The following is a 23432-nucleotide window of genomic DNA, read 5'->3' as shown; positions in this document are numbered from 1 at the left end:
CGAACTGGCAATTGGTACAGTGACAACACATTACGGAAGTGTGTTTGCATCTTGATGCTTCTGGCTGTATGTGTGTGTGTGTGTGTGTGTGTGTGTGTTTGAGCTTTCTTTTCCCCCTGCTGTCTTGTTAAACCACAACAGCTCTCTTCTTCTTGATGTGTGTCCAGGCCGCAGCTCATAATCCGTCACATTTATCTTGTAGCAAACACGCAAAAAACACAAACCAAATGCTTTAAATGCTCCTTAAATCATTCGATCCCATTCACACGCAAATGATGCTTCAACACCTTCAGGATTCAAACGATCTGATCCTGTGTTAGAAATATCAAAAATCAGGGAGAACAGATACCCAAAAAGGTAAGAAGAGCAACCAGAGGAAACCTTAAAAAACAGAAACATGTGAATGCAGTGAAAGAGAAAATGGGAGGAAAGAGAGATGGTGGACCTGATAGTTTGTCCACATGTTCGACCCAGATATTCCATGTGTAACCAGAGCTGACTGGACATCTGTGATATCCTCTCCTGGCTCCTGAAATATACACTCAGGACTCATTGTATTATGATTCCTGAGTGGAGCAGCAAATATGCAGATAAGAAATCCCTACAGAGGTTGGCAATGGAGATGGAAGATGTCGGATGGTATGCAGAAACTCAGAGAGGCGCATGAGAAGCCCAACATGCTGGGCCACACATAGAGACGCACAATTTCTGCATCAAGAATGCAGACGCACAGAAAATGTTGCCCAATATGTAAAAAACAGCTGGTTTTGCTGATTAAGAGTTTCAACATGTGCGATACAGTTCTGTATAGAGAGACCCCCACCCTCCCTCTGTGCATCCATCTGGATGAGCTAGTTCGACCGAGAGCAGCGAGCAGTTCCCAGTAGAAACCCAAAGAGCTTCGACCTAATGGTGGTAAATCAAGGTGTGCGTCCACTGGTTTGTGCTCGATGAGTGCTGTTAAACACCCCGTATCACACTAACATAGTAACATCAGTTACAACACTGCTGATGAGCACAGGGCAAAAAAAACAAGCATGTGAAATTACAGTTTCAGATATAGATTTCTGTATAAAACCAAGCTTGTGTTTTCATAGGATTTTGTTAAATAGGGTTATTTTAGCTAAAAAATCCCAGTTTAAGTTTCAAGCTTATATTAATGTGCAGTAACTGTAGTTTGATGTTAAGCCATAGATGTGTAACACCCGGCTATCAGCTGAACAATCAGCCTTCTTTAACCTTCCTGAGAAATAACCGATGACTACGGTGATCTAGTTAGTCTTTCAAATGTCTCGTTTTTGTCGGTCTTCTGGTCCACTTCAACAGTCTGAGAGCTGAATGTAATTTCTTGCTGTAAAACAAAGAAGTGGTAGAGTTCTCGTTGGAAAGACACACCTGATTCCCCTGAAAATGTCCCTCTGCATCTCTTCATTTTCTGTTTACAGTGTGTTTGATAGCCATCTCAATCCCCCCCCGCTTCACTCTTGGCTGAACTTCAGGTTAATGTATACACACAGCGAACAGACTGACCAACTGTGGAGGTTCAGCTGCCTCAGGACATATAGATCCTGGAACAACACCTGGAGCGTCAACACATAAAGTCTATAGAGACAAAGATGGACAGAAAGGAAACAAAAAGGAGATCACAAAGTTAGGGCACATTGACTTAAAAACATGAGGGACAAAATGACAGACGCGTTGGGAGAAGGTCAAAGTAAGAGTGAAAGCAGGCCTGACACACGTAAATACGCCCGAGCTGTGGTGTTAAGTTGTTGAGAGCCGGCCTACGCTCCGCTCAGAGATGCCCTTGCCTCCCTGTTATGACAGAATAACATGCACCAGCGATGCTCAGGGCTCGTTCAAAGGCCTCAGGCCCACTTTTTACAAGCCCGCCTCTCATTAAAGAGGTGCTGGGAGAGTGACGAGCCTGTCGAGGGGCTTTAACGCTGAGCAGAAGCATGTCAGCACAGCGAGACCATCTGGATGGCCACCGCTCTGCTTAGCACCTCCATCACCTCGATTGCTCGTTCCACTGTGTGTCTGCGAGGGATGAACGATAACCTCTGCATACACGCTGCCTCCCCGTCTTTCTTTTTTGGGTCCACTTCCAGAGATGTTATCTGTCAAATAATTCACATGAGCCTCTTCACTGCAGCTGCATTCAGCCTCGCTCCTGATGTGTAAATGTCCCGATAATACCGAGGAAAACACAGATAACGCAAACTTACCTCTGTGGCTCTTTATCTACGCTGGACGTCAGATAAAGAACCCAATTTAAAATATCCTCTTCACTAGTCCTGTATATTCAGATAAATGAGTAAACAGGTTTAGACCCACGCTGCGGCACGGTGACGAATCATTTGACCTCACAGCGCTGTCAGCCAGCCAGAGGCCACACGGTGGTGTTAAAGAGTTTTTTCTGCTCCCCCATTAAAAAGCTGTTCACCTTGTCACATGCCACTTGTGATAATTAAAGACAACATTATAATGGTTTCCACATTTGGCACAGTGTCTGCTCCGGACCAGACGCTACAGGCTCTAACTAAGAATACGGCAACACTGAGACAGATTTCTCAAAAATATTCTTTATTTTGACTGATTATTTTAAACATTCAAAACATCTAGTAAGTATTTATTTTAGAAATCTTAAGGGCTTACTTAAGCAAAGATGCTAATTGTAGTTGTTTTTGAGGAAGAAGGAAGGAGAACATTCAGAGAAAAATGGACAAAACAATGGAGCCAAACTACAAGTACTTGGTATTTCTTTTCATTTGATGCCAACCTGTAATTACTAACTCATGCCTAATGTAACTCTAATTTTATCCCACTCTCCTAAATATGTGGCCAACAGCGCCCTTTTTTCTCTTTTTAAAGCAACAGTTTTGTTTTGCATGCTACTAAAATAACACACAGGCTGAAAAGTTGCATTATGCTCCAAGATGAAATGCCCTTCCCTCTCAACAAGCACATCTTTGAATACAAGCATATATAATTCAAACACATTCAAATAATTATTAGACAGAAGACATACTGTCTTAAGTTACAACCGTTCAGAGACGACGTGCTAAGTTAACAGATTCTCCTCCGCCACAAACACCATGAATGATTCTGTGGCCATGCTCTTGAATCAATCCAAGACTGTAGAAATGAATGATGTCGCAGCGGTTTAACACGCCACTTTATGCTCCACACTTTGATGCACACTGTTCTTCTGTAAACAACTGGGGTTTTTAAAAAAAAATTAAATAAAATCAGACAAAGCATCACTGTATGAAAAGAAGCAAATCAGATGTTCTTCTGAACCCAGTTTGACTTTGAAGCCATGTGTTTTTCAGATGCTTTATACCTCCTGTTAGACCCAACCTCCTGAAATGTTCTCTACTTTCAAATTGTAAACATTTATTTAGTGACACATTGTTGTGAATATGCTAAAATAACTGCTTATTGTTGTAAAACTAGTACTTTAAACTCCACATGATGCAGTTTCTCAAGAATGCAGACCTTATTGCATGTTTGTAAACCTCAGAATCAATGATCTTGCCCATGTTTGTGTTGGAGATGTGTACTGGAACACTTCTTGATTTGGTATCCTTACACCACTATACAGAGCTAAGAGGAGCTTTATAAACACTCAGTTGTCTGACCTGCCTGGAAAAAGACAATGATGTAAATATAAACGGGGTCCAACAGAGCTGTTGCTCAATAACAGGATTCATTTCAAAAGCTAGCGTTGAGTAAACAACCTACAATTGATTTTTTAAATATGTACACATGGAGGAAATCCTTTAATAAATTCAGTTCATGTTTCTTCTTTTACTCATTCCTTCATCATTTCATCATTTCCGGCTTTTAATGACCTCACAGCTAATATGAACTAATGCGAAGAGATAATTGCATCCAGCACAGATTTTTATGAATCAGCGTGAATGAGTCGGTCTGTGGTACGAGAGCTGCACATCTCAGACTCCCCAGCCTTCTGCTCCTCTGTGTGCACATAAGAGACCATCAGGACTTTCAGGGCTGCAGAGGCAGAACCTGAACATGCGGTCCTCCTCATTGAATAAACACACAGAGCTGTTCTTCAAATTTTTAGAAGATTAGCTTAAAGAATGAAGGCATAAAAAACTGCAGGTTAATGCTTTTACTCGTCGTTGATAAAAACCTAATGCTGATGCAAAACAGTTTCAACATAGTCGTCACTCTTTCACATGTTTAAAGCTATTTTCTGACTTTGCTTTACAAAGACTTTAAGTTAAGATTGGTCCCAAGACCCCTGACTAATAGTTTCAGCTGAAGAGTAAAATGATTAGTAGCCGTCCTCTCTGACCTGACACGTACTTTCATTACGATATAAACTGGGACAAATTTCAACCAACTAAATTGACACCAACTAATCTGACCCAAGAAAGCTTTTGATCAGATGGGGCTTTATGTGACAGGTCAGTGGTCACATGCATGAGCTATACATCAATGGTCCATCTGATGGGTAAAAAATGTGCATTTATTTCTTCTTCTTCATTGTTATTCTGGCAGTTTCAGACTTGTACATGGTGCATGTTTGAAATGAAACGTAAACACTAGTTAAGATGCAGCTCAAACACAGTCACGGTGCTGTGGCAGTTAGTTTAATATCACATCCTAAAGCTGTTAAAGTGATGTGATGCATCACGCAACGGCTGTTTACAAGATAACGTGATTAGACTTTCTGTCTAAAAAAAAATGACGTTTTCCCAGTGCAGCGTTTGATTTTAACAATACAGACAACTATCTAAGTATATACCTCCAAGTGTCCAAGAGTCTGCGCTCCTCCTTCCTTTCCACAAATAAACTGAGCACACTCAAGCTGTCCAAGATCATCCTCCAAATGAGAACATGGTGTCAAGAAGAGTCACTCATTTTTATGTGACTCTTGCAGGGACCAGAGAGCTTTAACAGACACGGTGATAAAAGGGTTGAATTAACCTGAGGACAAAGGGATAAGGGATTAGTCCTTTTTCTCATCCTGAACAATCGTCATCATAGAGTGATAACCAACAGGAAAGTAGCTTTATCTTTTTTTTAAGTAAATACGTAGAATCTTCTAGGGTTGTTCGGTTCAAATGATTGCATGTTCAACTCCTTTGCACTCATTAAATGTTCACACGAGCAATGTCTGAGAATAGTGTTGGTAGAAAAATAGAGGACTAAAGCATGACAATGTTCAAATCCCAAACTCCTCTGTTTGCATAATGCTAGGACGAAAAACACATAATATCAAACAATTTAATTTTAATCAGACTGTCAAGATAAGAAAAGGATTGATTCGAAACATCTAGACTGAGTTTCCAGAACATCTCTGACTAACAGTGAAGATAAGTGTTCCTCAACTCCATCCCAAAAGTCCTGGTTTTATTCCTACATTTGAATATTGTCTGCAAAAGAACGACAGCTGAAAAGTTGTTTGGTGAACGCTCAGATATTATTTGAAGAAATATATAACATGTGATCTGAATTTTGATTATTACTGAACCAGTTAAAAAAAAAAGACCACCCATAATACAAGCTAACCTGTTTGGCAACACACAGCACAGCTAGCATTTGATAGACAGCAAAACATTCCACCGAACAAGTCCGTTTAGATTGAAGTTTAAGTGTGGGAGAAAAAACTGCAGATGGAAAGAAAAGACAGGGGGAAACACTTTCATGCTTAAAAAGTTTGTGTTCAAATAAAAAAAACTTTTGTTCGAACACAAACCTTTGGCAGGCAGAGAGGGAACACATGGAGGAAATCCTTACATGCCTAAAGAAACATCACAGAACTTCTGCATAACAACTTTGATGGGTTTACGTCGTTTTTGATTGATGCAAATGTAGTTTTTGCATTTTTTTTCTGTCTTCAGTTGCCCAAATTCATCGATCCTCAACATTTCCTGTGCAACATTTTGTCCTTTAAAGCATAAACCCAAGATACTGATATGTACTGAAGATACAGTATGTATTTGTTCAATACACAGGGAGTGTAAAAGAATATCTTTTTAACTACAAAACAATGATCTACACTGCACAAACTCTCTGTGGAAGACGTCAGCTTTGGTGAGCATGCACAAACACACAAACACCTGAATCTGTGCTGCAGTCAGACACAAACTATTTTGTACTGCATGAACTGCTTTTTCCTCCCCTGTCATGAACATCTCTTCTTCCCTCAGGGATGATGTAAAAAGCCACCTGAATTTTCTACACTTTGTTCATAACTAACCTCATGCACAGTTGATTTAAAGCAATGCAGACAGTCACCAGGAGCTTCACACTTAAACATATGCTTGCAGACGTCAACACACACACACACACACACACCTGCATATTAATACTTCAGGAAACCGCCTACAGCTAGAGCGTAAAAAAATCCAAAACAAAATCCCTCAACAAAACACATTTCCTCCATTTAGTATTTTTAATGGCTCATTAATGGATCTTAAAGCTGACTTATTCTTACTGGAGTGATGTGTTGTGTAGGTAGCTGCAAGCTTCCTGTCTGATTTATTATGGCTCTAAACACAAAATGCCAGCCAGAGGAGGTTGTTTTGCCCCATTGTGGGTCTTTGCTTCCCAAAGCTGGGCTTTCTTGTCTCCCCTCCAGGCAGGGAAGCAGGAAGCTTGGGGGGGGGGGGGGGGGGGGGGGGGGGGGGGTTAGAGGTTGATCCACAGACCGACAGCTGATTGGTTTTACATCAGACTTCATACAGTCTCTTTCAACCTTCTATTAAATTTTGCTTCAATGTTGAGATTTTGGATACACATTATGATGAGAGCCTATACACAAACTTTTTTCACATACTGAATGCTTAAAGAAACCCTGCTGTATGTATTCTGTCTCATTTACATAAACACACACAAAAGCACATTTACTGGAGAGCTGTTTTCCTGTTCAAGGTGTTAATGTGGCCTTCTGTGATCCAAGCACACAGGGAGAGGTCTGACCTCCTGCCCTCATATGCACAAACTCAAATGCTCTTTACTGACAGAGAAAGCTCCTTTTTAAAGACGCAACACATTGTCACATCCCCGGGTTAAGGGTCTAGTTTGTTCCTGTTTCCTCATGTATCATGTCTTGTGTTTGAGTTTTACTTTGATTCTTTCCCTGTGTCTTTTCAGATCTGTTGGCCGCATGTCCTTCTCCCCAGTGTTTCCCTCCTGTCTGATTACCTGATGTGTCTCACCTGGGTCTTGTTAACTCCACCCCCTGTTCAGTATTTAATGTCTGCCTTCCCCTCACTCTGTGCCAGTTCGTCTTGTCTCATCGTAGCAGCGGTACCAGCACTCTTTTTGTCTAGCTTTCTGATCTGACCCAGTTTTGTTTTTGACTCCGATTTCTGCCTGCCGTTTTTGTACTTTTGCTTGGACTCACTGATCACCGTGTAACGAACCCTGCCCGTCAATGACCGGATTGTGATTCTGCTTTCACCCTTGAGTCGTGCGTTTGGGTCTCCACCTCTGTTTGTGACACATATAGAAAATAGAGAATGAGCACAAAGATGAATGAAGTACAAAATGTAGAGACCATCCTTAGCTGACTCATAAAAGAAACAATGGGCAAGGCTTCGTCTTATTAAGGGTCTTCATGAAATGAGTTTAGTAAACAATGGCCATAACAATTTCCTGAGCCTTAAGTGACAATCTAATACAGCCAACCATCCACTCCAAAGTATATTAAATCTACAATCACAACAGTAAATGATAAAAAACCCATATCTTCATAATGAAGAGCTAAAACCACAGAAAATGTGGCTTTTTTTATTGTAAAGGGGCCTTGAAATTTCGAGAACGTAAAATTGTACTTTTATGACTGCATTTTTAGCACCTTCTTGTACTGCACAGTGATTTGGGTCTAAGCTACATTAATGGCTGATTTTGCCCTGGATTTGATTTTTGGGCCTGTGCCCAACAAGTGTGGGCAGACTCTATGCCCCCTCGCAGGCATCAGACCTGTAAAATAGCCTTTAAATGCAAATTGCAGAGATGGCAATGCACTCCCCCTACACAGGACACATGCAGCTATCACATGCTTCTAATTAGCCGAGTCCAAAGGTGTTGTGTTAATGTGTACGTAATGAATGTGTGCATAGGTTTTAGAGCGAGCATACATTGTGTGCGTGTGTTGAGAGAACAGCCGGGTGTTAATAGCAAACACCTGAAGCTTGTGAACAGAGTTCTGGCTTTGTCACATAGTTTACAAACACTTAACGAGGGCTGGCCGGGTTGTATCACTAAGCATAAAAGTGTCACAAAGCTGCTTCAGCTGAGAGGAAACAAGAGTTAAGGTTAAAATTCTATTTTCACACCGTTACTTTGCTCCTCCATCATAGGGGCTTTCCTTCAAGATACTCGGGGTGCGTTCAGATTGTCCCTCCTATCTACTTTCACTGTCCTTTTTTCGAATTCTCTAAAAGTTCAGGAAAGGTGGCTCAATGCTTCCTTTATAACCTCCTTTAGCAGAGGAAACTCTGGACCGACCTTCACGAAAGGAGACAAGAAAGTGCTGCCCCACAATTCATTGCGGCCGCAACTTTAAAAGTGACTCGCGCATCCAACCCATGTCGAGCGTTCACGAAAACTAACGATCTATCAGAGGAGAAATGTGGAGACAATCTGCATGTAGTTTATACATTAATTTGACTTATTGCTTTTGTATTTATTCTATTAATTTATAGTTTTTTTAGTGTGAAGAACATGAACTTTACAACTATACATTCTTGTTTCATGTTTGTGAAGATGATTTGCTGTTATTTCATGTTGATAGAGAGAAATTGTAATAGACCTATAAAACCTTGTTTAAAGAAAAGTGACACAGATCATAGAAGTTAGCACTGTAATAATTTACCTTTAACAATTTTGATCAATCTTAAACCCAGAGGTGAAGTCTGAACGTGCTGTTGATGTTATAACACCATCAAAATGAAGGATCCTGGTATCCAATAAAGCCTACCTTATATGTTCATTCACACCTCGTGGTTTTCAGGATTATTTCACCGGTAAGAAGGGACAGGGGAAACATTTTTAGATGAGCTTTTTGTAGTCCAATTTCTGAAAACTGTAGTTTCACCACGGCAGACTCATGTCACTAACCTCTGCCGCCGTCACATTATTATTACATCACCTAGTGGGAGTGCGGTCAGATTGTCAAAACAACGCGATCGCCTTTTCCTCCTAACACCTGTCCTTAACCCTGGGACGTTTTTACAGGGTTAAGGTATAGTGGATAGTGAAAGTAGATAGGAGGGACAATCCGTATGCACCCTTGCATTTTTCATCAAAAGGAAGTCATTTAGTCTGAAGTGTCAATGAAAAGCTCAACATCATCTTTTCCCCTGCTGCTGCTGCACAAGTGCTGCCCCCTGTTGGGCTCCTGTTTTCATGCACGTTGAAAGGCGAGCCCCCTGATGCGGAGGGAATAGCTTTAATAGCAGAAATGCTGCTCATGCTGTGTGGTAGTGAGCTCCTCACACACATCCAAGCAGAAATACCTCGGCCTGTGATCGTGGTGCTGAGAGATTCAAGTTTCAGGTGGGAAGAGCTGGTGCTAAAGAGAGAGGAGGGTCTCTTCTTACAGAGTCGTGTTGAAAGAGAGGTGCCTCTGTCGGGCCCTCAAAGGCTCAGGGACTGAAACTCAGACTCACAGACACACACCATACAGGCAGCACAGTGGGACCATGATATTGACATGCACATTCTCTCAAAGGGGCACAGATGAAATGCACACAAGTAACCACAACATGGTATAGATGAATCTATTAGATGGGATGTTGCAAAGACCCAAAATTCAAAGTAGTGATGAAAGTACCAAGATCAAGATGTTTCATAAACAGCAACCCAAGGTTATCAGCTGAGAATCCCTCTTTAAAAGTGAACACATTTTATAGAAAAAATGTTGACAAGTCCATATTAGGCAATGTAATTGTTGGGACGTGTACAAGTCCACAGGAATTCTATGTCCCCAGAGCCACAATAAACAAACAGACTTTTGTTCACCAAAAACAAAAAACCACATTAAAAAAAAAAAAATCAGAAACTGGAGAGAGGGAACTTTAAATAGGCTTATGAATAGCTGTGGACAGTTTGAATTTTAAAGCCAAAACCACTTGATTACACAGCAATTCAACTAAATCTAAAGGAAAATGGGAAGCAAATCCGATACAATGATATCAACTAATGGAAGAACATTAGAACACATCATAAATACCCACTAAGGGCAACGCAGGCTGCTCTATAGTGGACATTTTTACAAGCTAACTCTGACTACAATTACTATGTGGACTAGCACTGAATTACAAAGGAGAAATACAGCAAAGAACTACAACTTGCATTAACAGTATCAGTGGCAGCTCAATGCAATCAACAAATACTTGTGCCAACTTTGCTGACCTGCCAGCTAAAGCTGACGAGTCGTCTTGGCACGGCAGACTTTAGACTGGAAAACAGAATTTGTTGAAAGTGGGCCATAAATTCCACTTGTGAACGCTTTCACCTGTTTGTTTATTTTGTTTGTGAAACTACTCCCACTATAAAAGGCAAATCGAAAGAAAGGAGGGAGAGCCAGGAAGGGAGAAATCACATATGTATGGATAAAACTAATAAAAACTCAAATTCTAGACACCAAAATTGAGAGAAAATGTGTTCAAGCACACTAAGATTCCACTTGAGCTACAATTGTGTGAAATCTGGAATGTCATGAATGCCAGCTTCAATACAACAGACACATCCTGTTGCTGCAAGCCAGAGATTTCTCTGGCAGCAGAGCAAATCTTTTCTCCTTACAGGTGAGGTAAAGCCGTTAATGTAAACTATTAAACGTACAGCAGATCATCAGACACTGCACATCAGATGGAGCAGCAACTTCCTCCTCCCAAAAAATAATCAATACGATACAAAAAATACATTTTTCTCCGATGTTACAGGTATAATCGGGACACTGTGTGTAACACGATGAGGATCACATACTGTTCTCCAGCTATGGAACGATCACAAGCCGTGTAATGAACACCACAGCAAACGTGGCCAATCTTAGCACAAAGCTTCTCCATCCATTACAGCGAGCATCCCCCACTGACACCAGGCATCAGGGCTCCGGCTGGACGCCCCAATACCCCACTGATCTGCTGAGTGTTGAGTCCTGCTGTCACAGTAGGGCCCTACACAGGCTTAAGGGGCCTAATCCTCCACACAGAAACATAAACACACACTCATAGAGTTCAGCTGCCAAAAGCATCGCAGACAGACAGAAAATCAAGTTTCACAAGCAGTCAGTCACGTCTGCACTGTAACTTCACCTTGGGTATGATGGGATTTGGTGTGTTTTGTGTGTGTTCTTGTGAGTAGGGCCACAAAAGAAGGCATACCTGGAGGACAGGAGCAATCTTGACCAACATCCCTCGCTGTCCGCATTTTTGGTGTCATCAGTCCAATTTTCTGCAGACACACAAAAACGCATGCACAAGTCAAATGAGAGATTAAAAAACAGGTCCTAAACATGGAATCTGGAACAGTTAACATTTTGGGAATAGAGGGAAATCATTAAGCAGAAAATCAAAGAATGGAAAAACGTTTTTAAAAAAATCCAAACCACCACCAATTACAATAACAAGATCATAATCCTTCACTTATTAAATTCAGTTCTAAAATGAAACGAGTTCACTCAATTACTTTTTCCATGTGATAAAATGAAAGGTTGGTGTCTATTATCAGTGGTTATGTCACCCTATAAAAATCTTTAACTGCAAACTAATTGGCCATCTGCATGCATGGTTGATCCCTAAGGTCATGCATTAAACAAGACCGACTTTAGTGGGAATAATCAGGGTACATTAGCCAAAAATGCCAAGATGCCAATGCAAAGGTTGTAAATCCTCATGTTCCTTGTTATTACGCACACTTTACACACACGCTATCGTGACTCTGACAGTAGTATATCTTTACTTATGAGCAACTTCACTTTTATTTTTATCCACAACAATACCTCCTCCACGAGCTTCCCTATGGAGGTGCTCAGCTCTGGAATCAGGGTCCCATCCTCGTTCAGAAAAACCGCGTGCTTCGCCTGGAAGATGGAGGCTTTATCCATCTCCATCTGCAGACGGTTCTCTAGCTGGAAAGTCCTAAAGCTCATGAAAAGGCACAATGCGAGGGAGCTCAGGGACACCAACAGGCACAGAGCGATATGAAATCCTGGAAGCCACCGCTGGATCACGGACTTGGGCGCGCACTGACACACCGGTTTACTTTCCCCGATAGAGTCGCTGGCTGTATCCATGCTGAAATCCTGCTCAAAAAATCCCCTTGATGTTAAGAAAATAAACAATATCTTGTTTTGTTTTGATTGGGTTTGGAACCAAAAGTGTTATCAGGCTCCGTGGACTAACTTTTACATTCACAACTATCTCCTGCACACTGGGCTCGGAGTTCAAAGCGCTGTCTTTAATGAGTCCTGGAACAAGAGGCAGCAGCAGCAGTGCGCACAGATGGGAGCGATCTGGATGACAACCAGAGAAGGGCGCCTACTAACGTGCAGGTCCTTGTTTCCTGTTGGGGTGTATCCTACATGGATTTGCGACTGCAACTACCAATGAGTCCAATTGTTTGTCTCCCTAAAAGTTGCAAGTTGAACCCGTCGAGATGCGCCCGCCCTGCAGACCACGTGGGAGGCTGCAGATTGACAGCTGTAAAGGATTGGCCGAACTTTGATTAATGACAAGTCTCCGTTTAGTCTGATATAGGTCGCTGTTCTTCACAGACGCTTTTTTCCAAAACCAAAGTTTTTAAGATGTTAAAGGGAACGATGGGTGCCGTGGCATAGCCTATCTTGTTTTTTTTTTTATTAGAATAAACAGTTATCTAAGTTTATCAGAACTGAAACAGACACTGCGCAATATTAATTATGGTTTACCGAAACAATGAAACGTGTACATAGAAACTTAGTGCAACTCACTTCGCACACGTCACATGACTCCGTTCAGTCCATTAGGGTAACATCTTGCTCCCAGTAGTGTGCCTTACGGACCATCAAATGTCCATGACGGATTAATTCAAAAAGGCTGTCAGATGACAGTGAAGACAACAGTGCGAACATGTTGACTATAATGGTGCTCTATTTCGAAATGTTATTAGGACCAATGAATGATAGAAATCTGTAATTCAAGCATACCAATCAGTTTTTACTCATCGATTATTTCTTTACCTCAAAAGCTGTTTTAACGACATCTCTGTCTTACGATTAATTTGATTTAAAGATTGTTTTTAATAGTCTATTTAAAAAAAAAAATACTTCCACTTTTCCCAAAATAAAACCCATGAGGGGGTTTTTATAACGTTGTAAGGATACAATGCTTAAGTTATGAGGTTTACGCTGTGACAGTCGGTCAGTCATTTTCTACCTACAGTGACAGTTCATCGTATATAAGCTTAAAGAATGTGGAGGCTTTTTACTGCCACCTGGCGGATAGCTACATGCACTGCACCAGAGTGAAACCCTATTACTTGACAGTGATACCATTGACTCAAAAGATATAATTATTTACGTTTATTGAAAGTGTACATGATACTGCAAAACCAGTCAGTGGAAAAAAAAAACATCTTAACAAAATATATATACACAAGGATTTTCTGCCCTGGAAAGCCTTTTCTGCATCTCAAACACTGCATAAATTACTTGAAGGATTGATGCATGTTAAGGCAATTCCCAATCTGCTACAATATTCATCAGCCCTTTGTCAATGCATAACGGAAATGGACACAACTGAGCTGTACCTAAATTAAAAAACACCAGTACAGGCGTAGAAGCTACCAATTAAATTACAGAATTGAATAAATATAAATCCCCAGGGGTATCCATTACATGCCAGATGAAAACACACTTGATGAGTTAAACTTAGAAAAATACACTGGTTTACAACAGGACACAGTAAAGCAGGGCAGTGGACTGATGCAGTCAAATTTCACCTCTCCTGGAGAGTCAGGAAGTAGATGCTGGCACTGAGCGTCAATGATGAACGTCATTGTGACAGTTGGACCCTGACCGCGTTTACAGGTCAGAGGTTTACATGTTCATGAGTTCAGTCTTTTTTGCTGCTGCTGCTGCCTCTGCTCTTGTGGTAGACGGAGAAGAAGGGATGCTGAAGAGCCTGCTCCAGACTGAGTCTCTTAGCTGGGTCATACGCCATCATCTTCTCTATCAGGTCAAACAGCTGCTGGTGGTCTTCGCCCTTCGATGACATGTAATGCTGATGGGGATAAACGCAGACAATTGTAAACAAACACTTCCATGTGTTTGTACATTGAGATGCATAATCTATTTAACAGTCCAACACTTATTGCACGAGGCCCGCTCCAGCAGCATTCTTCTTACCTTCAAAGGTCTGCAGTGTTTTCGGACATATCTTCCAGCAGAACTCTGCGTATCCCAGTCAAGTTTGCATCGGTGAACGTACCGCTGTTTCCTGAACACCACACAAAGATCACAAAATTATGATAAATAGAACAATTTATGTTGCTTATAGGTGACTCTAACAAGTGTTAATCAATCACAAACGGTGCAGGATAAGCCCAGCAGCTGGGTCTACTTACTTGGTTTTCTGCAGGAGGTTTGTTGGGATGGGGCCAAGGACTCTCTCCATCATGGCAAGATGCTCTTTGCTGTCATGGGTCTAAAAGAGTGAAAATATAAGCCACCTTGAAAATACCAAGCTGCAAGTTAATGTACAAATAGCAACGTGTGTCATCGACTGCCACCCACCTGGAAGAGAGTAGATCCAAGGTAGTACTCAATGAGTATACAGCCTAAGCTCCAGACGTCACAGGAGTGGTCCCAGCCCAGATCTGAAAGAAACAAAGTCAACTAAGTAACCAATGAGGGATCACCTTAATGCATTCACAGCTGCGTCTTAAAAAGCAGCACTCACCTAAAATTACTTCAGGCGCACGATAGTGACGTGTGGACACCACAGAGGTGTGGTGTTCGTGTTCGTATGTGGCATTACCAAAATCCACTATTTTCACATCCGGGTTCGTCAATGTCCGTTCATCCCGTTTCTGACCATGAATAAAAACAAATAAATTACACTCGCACACTTTGTGGCACAAACAAGTTCTGCGCTTCTACATTTTACTACAGCCATTAGGGCGCGTCGGAGGGATATTTGGGTAGCTTACCATATCGGGGTTGTACTCCATATCGTATCGCGAGTCGATGAAGAGAATATTTTCAGGCTTCAGATCTGTGTGAGTCAGCTTGTTCTTATGCAAAACTGAAAAATAAATAAAAAAAGACTATTTTATAAAGAGTTGTTCTTCCACCTGCTGTAAGTCTACTTGCTGTCTGTATGTCTAATACTCACATTTCACTGCCCTGATGATCTGGTACGCCATGTGCCTGATGTGATCTACAGGGAAAGGCTGGAAGTTGTTCTCCTTCAGAAAATCGTAGGTGCTGAGGCCAAGCAGCTCAAAGGCGATACAAACGTGGCCGTGGTAGTCGAAAGAGTCCAGCATGTGCACACAAGCGCTGAAAGAGAGGACGGATAAAGTTTACAGATCTGACTTTTAAAAAAAAGGGGTTCAGTGCAATGTCATAAGTAATAAGACTTGTGTTACAACATTTTAAAGAGGTGACTTACTATCTCTTCTCAGTGTCGAGGGACTTTAACTGTTTGAGCACCTCTACCTCTGACATCGCTGCCTCTCGGTAGCGGTCAATGTTTTTAATGATCTTCAGAGCCACTCGAGCTCCGTTACTGGAAACATGAATCAAACAGCTTGTTAGGATCAAATCAATGATTGAAAAAAAAGAGAAAAAAAAGAGAGATCCTATAAGTCTTTTCTGATGGAGACTTACTTAGAGTGATCAATGCATTCGACGACCTTCCCAAAGGCACCCTCTCCTAGAGTACACACAATCTCATCTACAGAAAGTAAAGAGGTGAAGTTAGTGACGCAGAAATGATAGTTTAACATTGCCCTCTGGCTGATTCATTGCCTGATGTTATATTGCGCTGTTTAGCAACACTACAATTACAGGCTTCTGAACACTCAAATACAACTCAGAGCTAAGTATGTTACACAAACAGGCAATATGTAACCAAAACAATATTAAGTCTATTGGCCCAAATAGTTCAGCCTCTAAATTTATCTTTGGAGGTAAAAACCAGACAACAAGAGAGTGAGAGAGACAAAGTGTGAACAGTAGAAAAAAAAAAGGTATATATTCTATACATCTCGCTCTCAGCATGTCTCCACTGTGATAGATGAGGTGACCCTCGTCATCATCCTCAACACTCCTGGATCTTTTCCTGCTGCGGTGATGGCTCCTCCTCTGCACCGGAACCGCCGCAATCCGCCATCACATCAATAACCCATCAGTCAGCCAGCACCAGGCCACCACAATGCGACACCGTCATTCATTCAACCAGGCCAAGGGGGGGAGGTGAAGGGGTGGATAGATTCGGCCCGTTCAGTAACACCGCCAGGCGAATGGACGGAGCAGCAAATTCAAATTCAGCCCCGTCAGAAATTGGGCGCCAGCCACCACATAGTGTGTGTTACAGAAGAAAAACATGGCAACAAGATTTTCAGATGAGAGACTTTCTCAAAGTAGTACAGAAAACAAACTTAACTTGATTGATTACAGTCGTTCTACATGTAGTGCTTTGTAGCTCTGCCGACAGGTACAGCTTCCCTTTTTATTTTAACCTCCCATAACTGCCCACTAAGATCTCAGCACACATTCTAGGTCCACTTTTCTTTCAAATCTACAAACACTTGCAATCCTTTACTTCCTGACTCCCCAAGTCCCATACTTGTCATTACTGGAAATCATGCTTAATAGTGAAGAGTAGGACACACAAACAGATACAGAGACATGACCCATTCGATTTGGTGGTAAAGACAGCGGAGAAGGTGAGAGGGGAGGAGGTTCTCGTACCGTGGACGACCTGCGACGAGAGTGGCTCCGCCTGCGTCGTCTGTCTCTGTGTCTGCGGCTGCTTCGCCGGCTGCGACCGCTACGTCCGGACGACTTGCTATAGTGGTGCCAGTCTACTTCTTGGTCCCTGCAGGTGCCATCCCGACTGTTGTCTTCACAGGCCATGTTCAAACTGCGGTCCCTCGTGCGTCCTTCCCTGGAGTCCAGTCTATGGTTCAAACTGCGGGTCTCCAGGTACTGTCTGCAATTTAAAAATACAGGACAAACAGTTTAAAAACAAGGATATGAAAGCAAAGTTTCTAGTCGGGAACAGCAAAGTTCCTTGTCTGTGATCACACTCTAAAATGAAGACTGTGTATGAAGGTGCTAATGGTCCGTCTATGGCCTGACACCCTATCCCCTGGGCCCTTTATGTAACATTTGTAATTGGCAACATATTTTTTTTTTTAAACCCACCTCACACCAAGCTTCCTGTTTAATTAGAGGCTAACGTTTATAAAGCAGATATCAGCATACAGAAAGTCCTTTTTTAGAAGTATGAAAATACAATTTGTAATAAACACTTTTGGGAAATTTAAACAGCTGTCTTATTGGCAACCAGAAACAAGCCTTCTTTCAAACTAATGATCCTTGACAGGGAGCCACTTTGGCAGAGAGAAAGTGCGAACCATTAGAAGTTGTGGAAAGTTTTTTAGCACAACCTGATAGTGCGTAATACAATCTGTGATTCAACACCTGCAGAACTTTGGACACTAAGAGGGAAAACCAAATGAAAGGCCATTTCTGCCTATTAAAATAAAAAGTGAAATGAAATCTCAACAAAAATAGGTTTCATTCTCGAGGCAACTGAACCAAAACCATCCTAGTTCATATAGTTACACCTGGCTTTTAAACATCCTGACCATCCATCCAGCATACCACGTAAGCACCCAAGGCTCTAAAAAAGACCAGGAAACCATTAGGGCCCTAGCACTCTGGTGGTGTCAGTTGTCACCTGAGGAGAAGTCTGCCTCTCTACAGAATTAAAATTAGAGTAGATCTAGAAACATCTGATGTCACCCCATGGGCTATCACACACACGCTCACACAAAAAGATAGAATTGCAACACACATTAATGTTGGACATAACTTGAACAGATTACACTGAAAATGTCAACTGAAAACAAAATCTTAAACAAATGTCTGGATTGTACAAATAAACAATCCACATGCCTATCAAGAAAACAGAAACAGCTTCGTATCCATTTATGTGCAAAAACAGATTGCCTCTTTTTATTTATCCAAAGTTTCACTTTAGTATTACTCTCAGACATTCTGGTGTGATGGGATGTCTATGAGCAGCTTTCATTTTTTTTTTTTTAAAAAGAAAATGATCACAGAGTGCAGTTTGATCGTACACAGTTTGAGCTTGTTGGATACCATACACAGACTATGATAGTTACCCCTCAAACATTTTGTGGTGACGATGACTTCTCCTGGACGGATTTTCTCTCTCACTACTATGTGAGTCCCGTTTTCTTCTCTTACGACACTCCATTCTCTCCTCCCAGCTGTACTCATCGAGCCAAACGCCTGGGGAGCGCATTCGCTTTGAGTGGCGCATCTGAAAGATACAGAAATACAGGTCAATGAGGTATAATTGAGATTCCTAAAAACACAGTTCAATCATGTACTCCATTATCAGCAGTGCAGTCTGCTTGTTTATGGAGATATCCGACCTCCAAAAAAGAATCCATGTAACTTTTGGGCTTTTCATTACCTTGTCTCAAACAAAGAACACAAACATCTACAATTCAGTGCAACGTGGAGTTGGGTTCGCAGCGTCAATAGCCTGAAAACTGGTGGGAGTGGGGTTTCCACAGAGGCATAAACAATCTGAAATTGGTTGTTTACAAAACAATATACTATGCAGACCAATCGCAGAATGTAAAAATACCAAAATGTTGTACTTGTCGGCTATTTAAGTCAGCCCAGTCGCTTAGGCCTTCACCCCCCACAAGCCAAAGCGCTTGAGAACGAATGCCGGAAAGCAACAGGTATCGTTTAAAGGGAAATAATCACCAATCCAAATATTGCCCAAAGTCTCACATCAAGAAAAATCCAAATAAATTACGTGTCATTTTTGTTCAGGGTGTAAATGTATGTACTACTGTAGACGCGAGCTTGAGAGTTGTTTACTTCACCTTTTAGACCGGAAACCAGTTTAGTCGAGTTTAATACGCTGCCAGAAATACTGCAAACGTACTATAACCACTGAAGGGCAATACTGCATTCACCAGCAGTATGTACAATGCGGTTACGAAATCAGCCTTGGTCTATTTGCCGTCGATAATAATAATATTAAGACAAAGGTTGTCGATAATCACGTTAGCTCAGCCTACGGCCCATTAGTGTATTTTTTGTTAGCTTTTGGCCCACCATACTCCAATACACAACGTTACCCAACTAAATCCAGCGTACAAGCTTTCAATATTATTTGACGAATCCAAATAACATAACACAAAATAATATATGCCGACTAACATTAGTGGCTTCTTCAACAGTCAAAACGGATCCGCCATGATGGCGAAACGTCGAAGCTCGCCAAGCTAACTGGCTAACGTTAGCCAACCTTTGAAGTAAAGTCGAACTGTATAAAACAGTTAATCTGTGGTTGGATTTAGTCTACTTTATACGCTTACCTTCATTTAACAGATGTACGGATGACAATGTAGGTTTAATGTTTACGTTAGACGTAAAAACAAAGACAAGGCGTCAGACGGTTTATCTACAAAGATGGCGCGAGCCTCTCTGGAATCCGATGGAACGTTCTTACGCAATAACCACGCCCACTCAAGTAATGTGCTGGGGGTTTTTTCACCCTGAGTTGATTCTTTTAGGTACAATCAGGCGACCCGTAACCTCGAATAGGCCTATCCCTAATATTTAGTCTATGACCCGAACAGTACAGTAAACACAATTTCTGTTTGATGCAAAGTAGTTTGACCAGTGTCATTAAAATCGAATTGCTTGATATTTGTATCTGAAACCTTTGTGGTACTGAATATCCCACATTTTATTTATATCCAGTCTATGGAAATGGAGATTGTTAAACACCATATTCATGCTATTCTAAGGGCGTTTTAATTGTTGAATTTGATTCTTCTTTTTCGATCTATCATTTTCTTTGTGTTGGCTTATTTCTTCAGATTACATCAATTCATTGATCACTTGATGAAATGGGTGGTTGAAAATTAAAAGGCTATGGGCTTAATTCTTGTTTATAAAAAATCGCATTGTTAGTTTTAAACTTGAATTAGACAGAATTTATGTGCCTATGGCCATGGATTTGGCAGCTGTGTGGCACATTTATTTTTCATGAGTCAATCCAAATATTACCAGAACTTTTTGAGAAGTTTTCCATTGGAAGAACCTTTTTATGCGTGATCCCTTACACCATTCCTGTAATATTAAGTCTTGTTGCATACAGAGACCTACCAAAAGATATATTATAAAGGCTCTGGTTGCATACAATCCTTTTTCAGCCAACAGCATACTGTAGTCATGTATATCTACGACTGTAGCTGCCCTGCCTGAGAAGCTGCGCCCAGGGCACAAATCCCACAAAATATAAGCTATGAATTGTGGGTAAGATATGGCTGCGCCCTTCACTCATTTCTGCAACCTGCAACCTCCTTACTTTGATGTGACAATCGAGTTATCAAAATTATAAACCGGCAACTCCGGCTACAGAACAGTGGACACTTTCGCTTTGGATTTAAACATTCAATCTGAAAATGGATGAGCGCTCCGGAAGAGCACTCACAGGAGCGACGATTGCCGAAATGCTGATGAAAAATTTCGAGAAACTGCCCGAAATTGATCAGAAAATCTTTATCTATGGACCTGCTTATCTAGCTGGGAATGGTGGCCTTGCAGGACTTGTGTCAAACAGCTTGTACCGCAGAGCTCTGAATGTCAAACAGGCAATCATCACCTCGTCCATGCCGATGGCCGTGATGCCCTTCCTGACAACATATGCGCTCTACAACGCGGCTGTGTCCAACCCACTGCTGCGCGGTGACCTCAACTGTCCCTCCTGTGCCCTAATACGAGGTGCTCTTGTTGGTGTGGTCGGCGCCGGGTTGTACCCCATCCTGTTGGCCTTACCTGTCAATCTTGGTCTTGCATCAAGGTACAACACTGCTCCGTTGCCAGAGAAGGGCAATGTGCTCCGGTTCTTCGTGGAGCTCTCCAGACCGATCATGAAGAAGATGAGAGCTGTGCTGGTGCTCCAGGCATTATTTGGGACCTACCTGAGCTCCAGGAACTTTGACACTTACACCAAACTGGCCAAGATAACATTTGACTCAGGTCGAGAGGAACTGAAAGACTGAAATGATCCAAAGTGAAACTCATGCCCCTCAAATTCAATATTTATTGTGGAATATAACAGAGATTTCCCAATAAAGTGAAGCGTAATACTTTTCTTGAAGTACTTGTATGTCACATATCTTTGAGATTGACACAATCCATACACTCTAAACCCGAATAAGTTAGCAGAACTACAAAAAAATTAGGGCAAATGATTGTCTTACTTCTTCTTCTTTTTTTTTTTTTAAGTTTATGAGTGTTATACGTATTCAGAGCTTAAATATTAGGAGTTGGTGTTACATTTACCTTTTGATTTCAATTAAACTGGTATTAACAAAAGGTTCCTGGTACTTAAAGAAAAGTTCCAGGAACTAACAAACGGTTCCTCGTATTTAAAGAGAGGTTCATTGTACCTTAAAAAAGGTTCCTGGTACAAACAAAAAGGTTCCAGGACTAACACAAGGCTCCTGGTACTTAAAATAAGGTTTGTGGTACTTATAAAACGGTTCCTGGTATTAACTAAGACAGAGACTAAATAGACATGAGGTAATTAGACACAGGTGAGACTAATGACCGATGAGGACAATCGGGGCAATCATACAGGCGGGAAACACAGGGAACAAAGAACACAAGACCAGAACACTTCAGGACAAGTGAAAAGTAAAACCCAACACTGACAACACCACCTAAACCAGATATTACAAAGTAAAACAGGAAACACTAAATACTAGACTTAAACACAACACAGGAAATAAACTTACAGGCAACATAGGAGGACACAGGGAAACACACTAAAGACTAAAGTAAACAAGACTATGAAACATTAAAGCACACAAGAGAAACAATCAACACAGGAGGGAAACCAGAGAGGCAGGGAACGCAGTAAACATGTAAACACTGAACATCAGAAACATAACTAAAAGCTCAGGAACCACTAAAGACTGAACTAAGATTAATGCACAAGTAAAACAGGCAACAATAATAAAGACAACATAGAAGGATACGAGGAAACACAGTAACACGGAAAAACACTAGGGAATAAATAAAACAGAACTCAAAACTCTGAAATATAACCTAAACGAAACCAAACCATGACAGATGTTGCAGACCTGTACATAGATGGACGCTTTGCTTCTTTCAATCTGCTGAGAGATACATTTGATTTGCCCCAATCACACTTTTTTCACCAAATAAGACTGATTAATCCCATGAATCTTGTGTGATATGTCATAGTAGTTTCAACAATATGTTAATCAAGGTTATTCTGTTTAGGTTTATGAAGACCATGGGGTCGACTGGAATGGGCATAACAATCAGCATGGAGACTCTGCCAGTTCCTGAGATTCAGATGGCCTGTGAGCACTCGATGAAGAGGTTGCCGTTTTGCATGTTTCAGGAGTTTCTTTAATTGATGCAATTGGATCATATTTGGAGACGGTGCAAGTGTTAAGCATTGGAGACTGATATCTTAACCAGGCTTTTTATTGTATTAAGCATGTGCAAATGTCACTTATGAATTAGTTAAATGGATTTGTTAATATAGATCTGAAATATGGTAACTTAATGCAAATAAATTTTAGAATATAAAGAGATATTTTAACAATCTTATTCAGCCAATTACAACAGAACAGGCAAGGATAGGGAAATTTAGGTTTCTATTATAACGTATTATAGTATAGGTTGACTGACTGTGGGGAAAAAATAAATGCACCTCTTCACACTCTTCATATATGTGGCCCATAAAAACACGTGTAAAGTATGTTAAACGTTATTATTCAAAAATATATTAAAAAATGCGTCCAACAGGTTTCCATTCATATTTTTACATTTCATATAAAATCACTGTACCATCATAGCATTACTATGAGTAATAGCGCACATCGCTGCAGCAAGCTCTACCATTTCCAGTTGGAACCATGTTTCTAGCACAAACCGAATAGGAGGAATATTAATATAATAACAATAAAGAGGAATAATAAAGAATAAAGAGTTCGAATAACATAGAGAAGTATTTAACTTCCAAATTGAATAAAGCTTGCAGCACAGCATATAATCAGCATTAGTACTTTCCTAAGGCTAATGGTAACCAAGTTATGAGCCTTGAATGCAAAATTGATAACTGACCAGATGG

The 23432-nt window shown here is 41.0% G+C and overlaps 3 protein-coding genes across 5 annotated transcripts in view; 1 reads left to right on the top strand and 2 right to left on the bottom strand.

The window, feature by feature from the left end:
• The window catches only part of LOC306829496 (uncharacterized protein), a 119833-nt gene extending 107164 nt beyond the window's left edge, over window positions 1-12669 (bottom strand). Inside the window, exons 1-2 of the mRNA XM_079352546.1 lie at window positions 11993-12669; window positions 11376-11445 (exon numbers count right to left, since the gene is read on the bottom strand). Of these exons, the coding sequence (XP_079208672.1) occupies window positions 11376-11445; window positions 11993-12286 (364 nt within the window). The 5' untranslated portion in view covers window positions 12287-12669. The remainder of the gene's footprint in view (window positions 1-11375; window positions 11446-11992) is intronic.
• Window positions 12670-13537: 868 nt separating this feature from the next.
• Window positions 13538-21189, bottom strand: LOC306828878 (dual specificity protein kinase CLK4-like). Of its 3 annotated transcripts, none has more exons than XM_079351612.1 (13): window positions 21098-21189; window positions 18391-18551; window positions 16949-17189; window positions 16240-16339; window positions 15863-15929; window positions 15645-15761; window positions 15366-15532; window positions 15181-15275; window positions 14931-15060; window positions 14765-14847; window positions 14596-14675; window positions 14378-14468; window positions 13538-14252 (listed from the first exon to the last, which is right to left on the bottom strand). In XM_079351612.1, the coding sequence occupies exons 2-13, from the start codon at window positions 18549-18551 to the stop codon at window positions 14085-14087; spliced, it is 1500 nt and encodes a 499-aa protein (XP_079207738.1). In that variant the 5' UTR covers window positions 21098-21189; the 3' UTR covers window positions 13538-14084. The 3 variants fall into 3 exon arrangements, with proteins under 3 accessions (XP_079207738.1, XP_079207737.1, XP_079207739.1); XM_079351611.1 differs by lacking the exon at window positions 21098-21189 and adding an exon at window positions 19630-19791; XM_079351613.1 differs by lacking the exons at window positions 16240-16339; window positions 18391-18551; window positions 21098-21189 and having other exon boundaries at window positions 16949-16967.
• Window positions 20524-21585, top strand: tmem126a (transmembrane protein 126A). Its single transcript, XM_079351614.1, has one exon. It carries the CDS (start codon window positions 20725-20727, stop codon window positions 21322-21324), a length of 600 nt encoding a protein of 199 aa, XP_079207740.1. The 5' UTR covers window positions 20524-20724; the 3' UTR covers window positions 21325-21585.
• The last annotated feature ends 1847 nt before the right edge of the window (window positions 21586-23432 follow it).

Source organism: Symphodus melops (assembly GCF_947650265.1).
Source record: "Symphodus melops genome assembly, chromosome: 9".
Classification (NCBI taxonomy): domain Eukaryota; kingdom Metazoa; phylum Chordata; class Actinopteri; order Labriformes; family Labridae; genus Symphodus; species Symphodus melops.
This window is presented reverse-complemented; position numbering and strand designations above follow the sequence as displayed.